An 11182-nucleotide genomic window follows, 5' to 3' on the forward strand; every position below is an offset into this window, starting at 1 on the left:
ATGTGGTCATCTCCTCTAAAGCAGGCCTCATGTGTTCATCTCTAAAGCAGGCCTCATGTGGTAATCTCTAAAGCAGGCCTCATGTGGTCATCTCTAAAGCAGGCCTCATGTGGTCATCTCTAAAGCAGGCCTCATGTGTTCATCTCCCCTAAAGCAGGCCTCATGTGGTCATCTCTAAAGCAGGCCTCATGTGTTCATCTCTAAAGCAGGCCTCATGTGTTCATCTCTAAAGCAGGCCTCATGTGGTCATCTCTAAAGCAGGCCTCATGTGGTCATCTCCCCTAAAGCAGGCCTCATGTGGTCATCTCTAAAGCAGGCCTCATGTGGTCATCTCCTCTAAAGCAGGCCTCATGTGTTCATCTCCTCTAAAGCAGGCCTCATGTGTTCATCTCCCCTAAAGCAGGCCTCATGTGGTCATCTCTAAAGCAGGCCTCATGTGGTCATCTCTAAAGCAGGCCTCATGTGTTCATCTCCTCTAAAGCAGGCCTCATGTGTTCATCTCCCCTAAAGCAGGCCTCATGTGGTCATCTCCTCTAAAGCAGGCCTCATGTGGTCATCTCTAAAGCAGGCCTCATGTGGTCATCTCCCCTAAAGCAGGCCTCATGTGGTCATCTCTAAAGCAGGCCTCATGTGGTCATCTCCCCTAAAACAGGCCTCATGTGGTCATCTCCTCTAAAGCAGGCCTCATGTGGTCATCTCTAAAGCAGGCCTCATGTGGTCATCTCCCCTAAAGCAGGCCTCATGTGGTCATCTCCTCTAAAGCAGGCCTCATGTGGTCATCTCCCCTAAAGCAGGCCTCATGTGGTCATCTCTAAAGCAGGCCTCATGTGGTCATCTCCTCTAAAGCAGGCCTCATGTGTTCATCTCCTCTAAAGCAGGCCTCATGTGGTCATCTCCTCTCAAGCAGGCCTCATGTGGTCATCTCCTCTAAAGCAGGCCTCATGTGTTCATCTCCCCTAAAGCAGGCCTCATGTGGTCATCTCCTCTAAAGCAGTCCTCATGTGTTCATCTCCCCTAAAGCAGGCCTCATGTGTTCATCTCCTCTAAAGCAGGCCTCATGTGGTCATCTCCTCTAAAGCAGGCCTCATGTGGTCATCTCTAAAGCAGGCCTCATGTGGTCATCTCCCCTAAAGCAGGCCTCATGTGGTCATCTCCTCTAAAGCAGGCCTCATGTGTTCATCTCTAAAGCAGGCCTCATGTGGTCATCTCTAAAGCAGGCCTCATGTGTTCATCTCCCCTAAAGCAGGCCTCATGTGGTCATCTCCCCTAAAGCAGGCCTCATGTGGTCATCTCTAAAGCAGGCCTCATGTGGTCATCTCCTCTAAAGCAGGCCTCATGTGTTCATCTCCTCTAAAGCAGGCCTCATGTGGTCATCTCCTCTAAAGCAGGCCTCATGTGGTCATCTCCTCTAAAGCAGGCCTCATGTGTTCATCTCCCCTAAAGCAGGCCTCATGTGGTCATCTCCTCTAAAGCAGTCCTCATGTGTTCATCTCCCCTAAAGCAGGCCTCATGTGTTCATCTCCTCTAAAGCAGGCCTCATGTGGTCATCTCCTCTAAAGCAGGCCTCATGTGGTCATCTCTAAAGCAGGCCTCATGTGGTCATCTCCCCTAAAGCAGGCCTCATGTGGTCATCTCCTCTAAAGCAGGCCTCATGTGTTCATCTCTAAAGCAGGCCTCATGTGGTCATCTCTAAAGCAGGCCTCATGTGTTCATCTCCCCTAAAGCAGGCCTCATGTGGTCATCTCCTCTAAAGCAGGCCTCATGTGGTCATCTCCTCTAAAGCAGGCCTCATGTGGTCATCTCCCCTAAAGCAGGCCTCATGTGGTCATCTCTAAAGCAGGCCTCATGTGTTCATCTCCTCTAAAGCAGGCCTCATGTGGTCATCTCTAAAACAGGCCTCATGTGGTCATCTCCCCTAAAGCAGGCCTCATGTGGTCATCTCCCCTAAAGCAGGCCTCATGTGGTCATCTCCTCTAAAGCAGGCCTCATGTGTTCATCTCCCCTAAAGCAGGCCTCATGTGGTCATCTCCCCTAAAGCAGGCCTCATGTGGTCATCTCCTCTAAAGCAGGCCTCATGTGGTCATCTCCCCTAAAGCAGGCCTCATGTGGTCATCTCCTCTAAAGCAGGCCTCATGTGTTCATCGCTAAAGCAGGCCTCATGTGGTCATCTCTAAAGCAGGCCTCATGTGGTCATCTCCCCTAAAGCAGGCCTCATGTGGTCATCTCCCCTAAAGCAGGCCTCATGTGGTCATCTCCCCTAAAGCAGGCCTCATGTGGTCATCTCCCCTAAAGCAGGCCTCATGTGGTCATCTCCTCTAAAGCAGGCCTCATGTGGTCATCTCCCCTAAAGCAGGCCTCATGTGGTCATCTCCTCTAAAGCAGGCCTCATGTGTTCATCGCTAAAGCAGGCCTCATGTGGTCATCTCTAAAGCAGGCCTCATGTGGTCATCTCCCCTAAAGCAGGCCTCATGTGGTCATCTCCCCTAAAGCAGGCCTCATGTGGTCATCTCCCCTAAAGCAGGCCTCATGTGGTCATCTCTAAAGCAGGCCTCATGTGTTCATCTCCCCTAAAGCAGGCCTCATGTGGTCATCTCCCCTAAAGCAGGCCTCATGTGGTCATCTCCCCTAAAGCAGGCCTCATGTGGTCATCTCTAAAGCAGGCCTCATGTGTTCATCTCTAAAGCAGGCCTCATGTGGTCATCTCCTCTAAAGCAGGCCTCATGTGTTCATCTCTAAAGCAGGCCTCATGTGGTCATCTCTAAAGCAGGCCTCATGTGTTCATCTCTAAAGCAGGCCTCATGTGGTCATCTCCCCTAAAGCAGGCCTCATGTGTTCATCTGTATCCCCTCATGTGCTCATCCCTTCCAGGTGCGGGGGGCCCCAGCCATCGCCATCGTGGGCTGCCTCAGCCTGGCGGTGGAGCTGCGGGCGGGCGCCGGCGGCGACGACCCCGTGACCTTCATCAGAGAGTCCCTGTGTCACCTGACCTCGGCCCGGCCCACCGCCGTCAACATGGGGAGGGCTGCCCGCGAGCTGATGGAGCATGCAGAGAACGAGAGCATGGAGAAGAACTCTGAGCAGCTCAGAGAGAGGTGAGAGAGAGGGGGGGAGAGAGGGAGGAGAGAGAGAGAGAGAGAGAGAGAGACCATTTTAGAAACCAAAGAAGCCACAACATGCATGGATGGCTGTAACAACATGGGGAACTATTCTCATGTTGCAACATCCATGTGGTCCAGATCTTTGGCAGAGAGACAAAACCTTTAAAGAAAAACATGAGTAGGGGATGGAAGAGATGGCTGTTAAAGGACCGTCCAATGAGTGAAGGGATGGCTGTTAAAGGACCGTCCAATGAGTGAAGGGATGGCTGTTAAAGGACCGTCCAATGAGTGAAGGGATGGCTGTTAAAGGACCGTCCAATGAGTGAAGGGATGGCTGTTCAAGGACCGTCCAATGAGTGAAGGGATGGCTGTTAAAGGACCGTCCAATGAGTGAAGGGATGGCTGTTAAAGGACCGTCCAATGAGTGAAGGGATGGCTGTTCAAGGACCGTCCAATGAGTGAAGGGATGGCTGTTAAAGGACCGTCCAATGAGTGAAGGGATGGCTGTTAAAGGACCGTCCAATGAGTGAAGGGATGGCTGTTAAAGGACCGTCCAATGAGTGAAGGGATGGCTGTTAAAGGACCGTCCAATGAGTGAAGGGATGGCTGTTAAAGGACCGTCCAATGAGTGAAGGGATGGCTGTTAAAGGACCGTCCAATGAGTGAAGGGATGGCTGTTAAAGGACCGTCCAATGAGTGAAGGGATGGCTGTTCAAGGACCGTCCAATGAGTGAAGGGATGGCTGTTAAAGGACCGTCCAATGAGTGGCTCTGAGCGGCTCGCAGAGCAGCCTCTAGTTTATGGAGTGGATTTAGAATAGAGCGGTAGTGATCCTCAGTCTGTGGTGGGTCCCACTGGTCTGTGGTGGGTCCCACTGGTCTGTGGTGGGTCCCACTGGTCTGTGGTGGGTCCCACTGGTCTGTGGTGGGTCCCACTGGTCTGCGGTGGGTCCCACTGGTCTGGGGTGGGTCCCACTGGTCTGCGGTGGGTCCCACTGGTCTGAGGTGGGTCCCACTGGTCTGGGGTGGGTCCCACTGGTCTGGGGTGGGTCCCACTGGTCTGTGGTGGGTCCCACTGGTCTGTGGTGGGTCCCACTGGTCTGGGGTGGGTCCCACTGGTCTGGGGTGGGTCCCACTGGTCTGACGGTGGCCCCTCCCACTGGTCTGACGGTGGCCCCTCCCACTGGTCTGACGGTGGCCCCTCCCACTGGTCTGACGGTGGCCCCTCCCACAGTGTGATCACCTGGATCGAGGAGATGCTGGAGCGCGATGTCAACGACAACAAGAAGATCGGTAACTATGGCGCCCAGCACATCCTGTCGGGGGTCCCGAGAGACTCGGTCACCATCCTGACGCACTGCAACACGGGCTCCCTCGCCACTGCGGGCTACGGAACGGCTCTGGGTAAGGCTGGGGGGCTGGGAGCCTAGCAACAGAAAGGGGTCCGAGTCAGAGTTAGGAGGAGGTGCTGCAGTCCTCTCCATGTGTGTGTGTGTGTGTGTGTGTGTGTGTGTGTGTGTGTGTGTGTGTGTGTGTGTGTGTGTGTGTGTGTGTGTGTGTGTGTGTGTGTGTGTGTGTGTGTGTGTGTGTGTGTGTGTGTGTGTGTGTGTGTGTGTCTTCCAGGCGTGGTGCGCAGCCTCCACGCCCTGGGCCGTCTGAAGCGGCTGTACTGCACGGAGACGAGGCCGTACAACCAGGGCGCCCGTCTGACGGCGTACGAGGCGGTGGCTGAGGGGCTGCCCGCAACGCTCATCACCGACAGCATGGCCGCCCTGACCATGAGGGAGAGGGGCATCACAGGTAGCCTCCCGACCCCGCCCCCGGACCTAGCCCCGCCTCCTAACCTCAACCCCCCCCAACCTAGCCCTGCCCCCTAACCCCAGCCCCGCCCCTAACCCCAGCCCCGCCCCTAACCCCAGCCCCGCCCCTAACCCCAGCCCCGCCCCTAACCCCAGCCCCGCCCCCAGCCGGTCTGTGTGTTCCTTTGTGTTCACATTCAAACATGCCGTATCCTTTCCAGGTAGAGTCCATCGAGATTCCCTCCTCTTGTTGTAACTCTCTCTGTCTCTGTCTCTGTGTCTGTCTCTGTCTCTGTGTCTGTGTCTCTGTCTCTGTCTCTGTCTCTGTCTCTGTCTCTGTGTCTGTCTCTGTCTCTGTCTCTGTCTCTCTCTCTGTCTCTCTGTCTCTCTGTCTCTCTGTCTCTGTCTCTGTCTCTGTCTCTGTCTCTCTCTCTCTCTCTCTCTCTGTCTCTGTCTCTGTCTCTCTGTCTCTGTCTCTGTCTCTGTCTCTCTCTCTCTCTGTCTCTCTCTGTCTCTGTCTCTGTCTCTCTCTCTCTCTGTCTCTGTCTCTGTCTCTGTCTCTGTCTCTGTCTCTGTCTCGCTCTCCTCTGTGGCTCCGCCCCTCAGCCGTGGTGGTGGGGGCCGACCGGGTGGTTGCCAACGGCGACACGGCCAACAAGGTGGGCACGTACCAGCTGGCCATCACCGCTAAGCATCATGGGATCCCCTTCTACGTGGCGGCGCCCAGCACGTCATGTGACCTGAGCCTGGAGAGCGGGCGCGACGTGGTGATCGAGGTGCGCCCCCCGGAGGAGATGACCAGCATCAACGGGGTGGCCATCGCCGCGCCAGGTACTGGTTACACTGGGACTGGGACTGGGACTGGGGACACTGGGACTGGGGACCCACCGCACTGGGACTTGGACTGGGGACCCACCGCACTGGGACTGGGACTGGGGACCCACCGCACTGGGACTGGGACTGGGGACCCACCGCACTGGGACTGGGACTGGGGACCCACCGCACTGGGACTGGGACTGGGGACCCACCGCACTGGGACTGGGACTGGGGACCCACCGCACTGGGACTGGGACTGGGACTGGGACTGGGGACCCACCGCACTGGGACTGGGGACCCACCGCACTGGGACTGGGACTGGGGACCCACCGCACTGGGACTGGGACTGGGGACCCACCGCACTGGGACTGGGACTGGGACTGGGGACCCACCGCACTGGGACTGGGGACCCACCGCACTGGGACTGGGACTGGGGACCCACCGCACTGGGACTGGGACTGGGACTGGGGACCCACCGCACTGGGACTGGGGACCCACCGCACTGGGACTGGGACTGGGACTGGGGACCCACCGCACTGGGACTGGGGACCCACCGCACTGGGACTGGGACTGGGGACCCACCGCACTGGGACTGGGGACCCACCGGACTGGGACTGGGACTGGGACTGGGGACCCACCGCACTGGGACTGGGACTGGGGATACACCGCACTGGGACTGGGACTGGTTACACTGGGACTGGGACTGGGGACCCACCACGCTGGGACTGGGACTGGGGACACACCGCACTGGCACTGGGACTGGGACTGGGGACACTGGGACTGGGACTGGGGACACACCGCGCTGGGTTAGTTGTAACCGGAAGTTCGATCCCCGGCTCCTGCTAGCTACTACCTGTTTAGGACACAATACCTTAGAAAGATTAGAACTGTTAGTCACAACTGATAAATATACTATAAAGTAATAAATATATATAATACTTTATACAAAGTTAGTGTGTGTGCGTGTGTGTACCCTTTGAATGCCACGTAAAGGCACCTTGTCTCATGCGTGCTGTGCTGCTATTGGCTGCAGGTATCGATGTGTGGAACCCCTCGTTTGACGTCACTCCCCACCAGCTCATCACCGGAGGCATCATCACGGAGCTGGGCGTGTTCCTCCCCTCTGAGCTGCAGGCTGCGCTCACCGGCCGCCTCACCGCGCTCTAGAGCCACCACCTCCCCCTGCTGGCCGACGACTGCAATTGCCACTGAAATGAATCGTCCCAACTTTAACAGACACTTTGTCGTCGTACACACACACACTCACACTCACACACCGCTATGGTTGGGCTGAGATATAATTCATTACACTGGTTTAGAAGAAAACTAAAAAATAACAAAAAAACGTACTGTGTCATGTCCGTGCATAAAGTTTTCTTACACGCATCAATCACACACCACACACCACACACACACACGCTGCAGGGATTTCAGCAGACACACAAGTCCTTCATTAAATTTGTGTTCCTTTTTTCGGCCTGATTTCCTTCTCATCTCTCTGTTGATGTCGTCTCTTGTCCCGTCGGTCTGTGGACTCCAGGGCTCCATCACCCATCTGTCTGCGTCAGCCTCCTCACACCCACCTGCTCTCGGACGGAGGAGTTCAGCCCAGATTGGGATCAGACCCGCCGGCTAACTGCTGCCACCGACCTGTACATATAGAAGCTCCTTAGTCTGAATATAGTGCACACAAACTAAGACGCTGTGTTTAAAGGTAGCAGTCAGTCCGACCACATATCTGGTCGGATCTAAATTTACCCCAAACCGCAGAATGTTATATTAACATTGAATTTTTGTTTTTCTCTATGTAGAAACTTTTTGAATTATAATCTGAGCTAATTTACAGGCCATATTCCCTTTTAATAGATCAATTGTGTAATGTGATGATTATAATTTTAAAAAAAACATGCACACACACAAACGCACACACATTGCCACCACTTTAACTTTGTGAGGAACATGTAGTGAGGCTGTGAGGAACACGAGGAACATGTAGTGAGGCTGTGAGGAACATGTAGTGAGGCTATGGGGAACATGAGGATCATGTAGTGAGGAGGAGCAGCTCCTTAGAGCTCCTCCTCACTAAAATGTTGTCAGCTCGTGTATTTCTGTTTCTACCGGTTCAACTGTTTTCGGAAATTAGTTGCAATGTTTTATCATTGTTTCTATTCATCTCTTTTATTTAATAAGGCAGTCATGGAGCTCACCCTGGCGGGTTATTTCTTTGGAGCTTCATTTGGCGCAGGTTTGACTCTAGGCTTGGTCTTCATCTTTAAAGGCTCATTGTAGTGGGAGCCTGTCCTCCCCACTGGTCTGGTGCTTTAAACCAGTGGCCGTGTTTTCATCTCTCAGAAGAGAACCTCTGTCTGGGTTCTACGTCTCCAACTGGGATCAGAACGCGGGTCCAAAGAACGACTTCCTCTCTAAACAGAACATGGGGAGGGAGCCAGGTCTCTGATCCCCTCCCTGAATATCACCGGCCCCCTTCCCAGGGGCCCACCGGCCCCGTACTCAGGGGCCCGCTGCCACTGCCTTGCGCGCCCACGCCACCAGCAGGGTAACGCAGATCACGGTGCTGCTGCAGTCCATCGCTCTGGGAGCTAGCATGCTAACACCAGGGACATCCTGTTTTAAAGGGCGATGATTGTTGAAAGAAACTTACAAGAAGAATGCCCTGTATCGACAGGCAATTATGAATTAATGTCAAAGGCTTTCCACTGCTTCTACCGCACCAAACTTTCCCCTCGACCTTTAACCTTTGACCTCCAGTTCTGTCACTGCTGGCTCATGTAAATGCCACCTGCATATTGTGTTCTTTCTTTTTGTATTCAGTGTTATCCTGTGGGGGCTGGGGGGGGAACATGTAGCAACTCTGTGTCCGCAGACCCTCATTGGTTGTGAAAGTGTCAATCACGTCTTGTTTATGATCTGTTTATTCTCATTTGTGTATTCACAAAGCGTTTAGTTCCTAGTAATAAAGCTGTCACCAGTCACCGCTGGGCTCTCCTTCACTTTACTCTCCACCTCTCACCTCCGACCCCCCAGGGGTCAAAGGGCACCATGGTCTCCCATCTCCTGGTTGGTTTCATCCAGTCTGTTTCTCTGATTATTCTCTTGGTTTAGACATCAGAACACAAGGTTGTCTTTCTATAAACCTTACTGCTTTAAAGTGCAGTCTTTGTATTCCGTTAAAAAAGAAGCAAATCAAACCACCTCATAATTCGTTGTGTTAGTTTGCTGGAAGTCTGTGCTGAGTGTGAGGGCCCCTCCGTCCAGCAGGGGTCCCCACTCTCTGGTCCGGGGTGTGAGGGTCCTCCGTCCAGCAGGGGGCCCCACAGCCCCGCTCCGGGACCCGGGTTAAGGGTCACTCCCAGGACCAGGGTAGACCAGTCGTAAGCATGGCGCAGGGGAAGCAGAAGTTTAAACCTCAGCCGGGGGGAGCAAAGAAGCCCAACAGCAAGCCGAAGGGGATGAGGAAGGGAGGTAAGAACGGAGGAATGGAACAACGCTGCACTACGGGGAATTATGTTTATTGGTATGGAGCGGGAGATACTCGGGTCCTGGAACTGGGGAACAGGTCGTGTCTCGGGTCCTACACCTGGAGAACAGGTCGTGTCATGGGTCCTGGACCTGAAGAACAGGTCCTAGACCCTAAACAAAACTCACCCCAGTTTTCAAAAGAGAACTGTTCTACAGACGAACATTTTAAACATCATCGTGGTGAAATCTCGCGATGCTCAGCAGCTGTCAGTCTGCCCATCCAGCGATGTCGTACATCATAACAGTGAAATGTTGTGTGCAGCGTTTAAACTGTACTGCTACATCTTATTAAATTGTCGGCGTTTTATTAATTAACATAAGTAGACACCCTTTCTGGTGATAATTAGCACAACTCGTAAACCACAGAATTCAGAAAGAAATAACCAAAAAACAAAACAAATTCATATCATTCTCTGTCCATGCTAACTGATGGAGCAGTTATATAAGTCGTTTTAATTAGTACGTTCTCCTACTGCAGGTTTTAACTTGTTTTATTACTCCCATCTTTTAAGTGTTTTAACGTTTTATTTCTTTATTCCTGAAGCGAGGACCATTGCCCCTAAGAAGGCCAAGGTCGTGGCGCAACACAAGCTGAAAAACGTAAGAAAATGGAGCGGGGATGACTTGATGGTTTCCCTGCATGTAACATGGGATCCTTAACATGCAACTCTATCTCCAGATCCTGGAGGTGGCCATCAGGAATAAGATCGAGCAGGACGTGACCCAGAACGCCAGCACCAAGCTCCACAAACGGCTGAGCGTCCTCAAAATGCCCGCCACTAAAGGCCCCAAGCTGCCCGCTGGAAACTCCAAGATCTGAGGACCCCATCCCCTCCAGGTCCACCTGGAGACCCCTGGACCTCCATTTTGACCTGGAGACCCCTGGACCTCCCCCTTCGGCCCACCTGGAGACCCCAGGACCTCCCCCTTCGGCCCACCTGGAGACCCCAGGACCTCCCCCTTCGGTCCACCTGGAGACCCCAGGACCTCCCCCTTCGGCCCACCTGGAGACCCCAGGACCTCCCCCTTCGGCCCACCTGGAGACCCCTGGACCTCCCCCTTCGGTCCACCTGGAGACACACCCCAATGGACTCCAGATGTTCCTGAGGCCCAGTGCGTTCCAGGCTGAGTCCACTTTGATAACGTTCAGAATCTAATGCTCCTTGTTTAATCTTTGATCAAAGTCTGAGCAGTGTGTTTAAATATATTTGATCACCTCTATATATAGCCTACTACTATGCATTTTTTGTAATTAAAATATAGTGGTTGTCATCCTTTGCGGTTTTATTTGGATTTCCTGCTAAAGTGTTCATTATCCTCTGCTCGTTTGTCGATGTCATTACCTTTTAGTAGAACCAACAACAGCATGGTCTTCATCTAATGGGATTCAAACCTTTGGTAGAACCAACAAACGCATGGTCTTCATCTAAAGGGATTCAAACCTTTGGTAGAACCAACATACGCATGGTCTTCATCTAAAGGGATTCAAACCTTTGGTAGAACCAACAAACGCATGGTCTTCATCTAAAGGGATTTAAACCTTTAGTATAAACAACAGCATGGTCTTCTAAAGGGATTCAAACCTTTCAGTAGAACCAACAAACGCATGGTCTTCCTCTAAAGGGATTCAAACCTTTGGTAGAACAAACAACAGCATAGTCATTTACATTTAGGGCATTTAGCAGACGCTTTTATCCAAAGCAACTTACAATGAGTACATTTGTTATAAGCAACAATATATCGCTGTTGGTACAGTAAGGATGTTCATAGAACCAAGTGCAAGTACAACAATCGCTAGGCTAACCAATTCCCCGTGTTACAGCAATGATAGCAGCTACTGCAGTTGCTACACAGTTAAGTACTATAATACAATACAATAAAATGTTGCTACACAACATTGCTACACAGTTAAGTACTATAATACAATACA

At 52.8% G+C, this 11182-nt stretch overlaps 2 protein-coding genes across 2 annotated transcripts in view; both read left to right on the forward strand.

Moving 5' to 3' along the window:
* The window catches only part of mri1 (methylthioribose-1-phosphate isomerase 1), a 12658-nt gene extending 3953 nt beyond the window's left edge, over positions 1-8705 (forward strand). The window contains exons 2-6 of the mRNA XM_060048382.1: positions 2869-3092; positions 4332-4501; positions 4721-4897; positions 5503-5727; positions 6746-8705. Of these exons, the coding sequence (XP_059904365.1) occupies positions 2869-3092; positions 4332-4501; positions 4721-4897; positions 5503-5727; positions 6746-6879 (930 nt within the window). The 3' untranslated portion in view covers positions 6880-8705. The remainder of the gene's footprint in view (positions 1-2868; positions 3093-4331; positions 4502-4720; positions 4898-5502; positions 5728-6745) is intronic.
* Positions 8706-9034: 329 nt separating this feature from the next.
* On the forward strand, positions 9035-10524 carry c3h19orf53 (chromosome 3 C19orf53 homolog). Its single transcript, XM_060048386.1, has 3 exons — positions 9035-9195; positions 9797-9852; positions 9932-10524. Exons 1-3 carry the CDS (start codon positions 9111-9113, stop codon positions 10070-10072), a joined length of 282 nt encoding a protein of 93 aa, XP_059904369.1. The 5' UTR covers positions 9035-9110; the 3' UTR covers positions 10073-10524.
* The last annotated feature ends 658 nt before the right edge of the window (positions 10525-11182 follow it).

This window comes from Gadus macrocephalus, chromosome 3, assembly GCF_031168955.1.
Source record: "Gadus macrocephalus chromosome 3, ASM3116895v1".
Lineage (NCBI taxonomy): Eukaryota > Metazoa > Chordata > Actinopteri > Gadiformes > Gadidae > Gadus > Gadus macrocephalus.

What these genes read in the sequence shown, in the direction of transcription:
- c3h19orf53 (XM_060048386.1), top strand. Translation starts at nt 9,111, where the DNA reads ATGGCGCAGGGGAAGCAGAAGTTTAAACCTCAGCCGGGGGGAGCAAAG. An exon ending in GAAGGGGATGAGGAAGGGAG is followed by an intron (nt 9,196 to 9,796) that starts GTAAGAACGGAG and finishes TTATTCCTGAAG; the next exon opens with CGAGGACCATTGCCCCTAAG. An exon ending in CGCAACACAAGCTGAAAAAC is followed by an intron (nt 9,853 to 9,931) that starts GTAAGAAAATGG and finishes CTCTATCTCCAG; the next exon opens with ATCCTGGAGGTGGCCATCAG.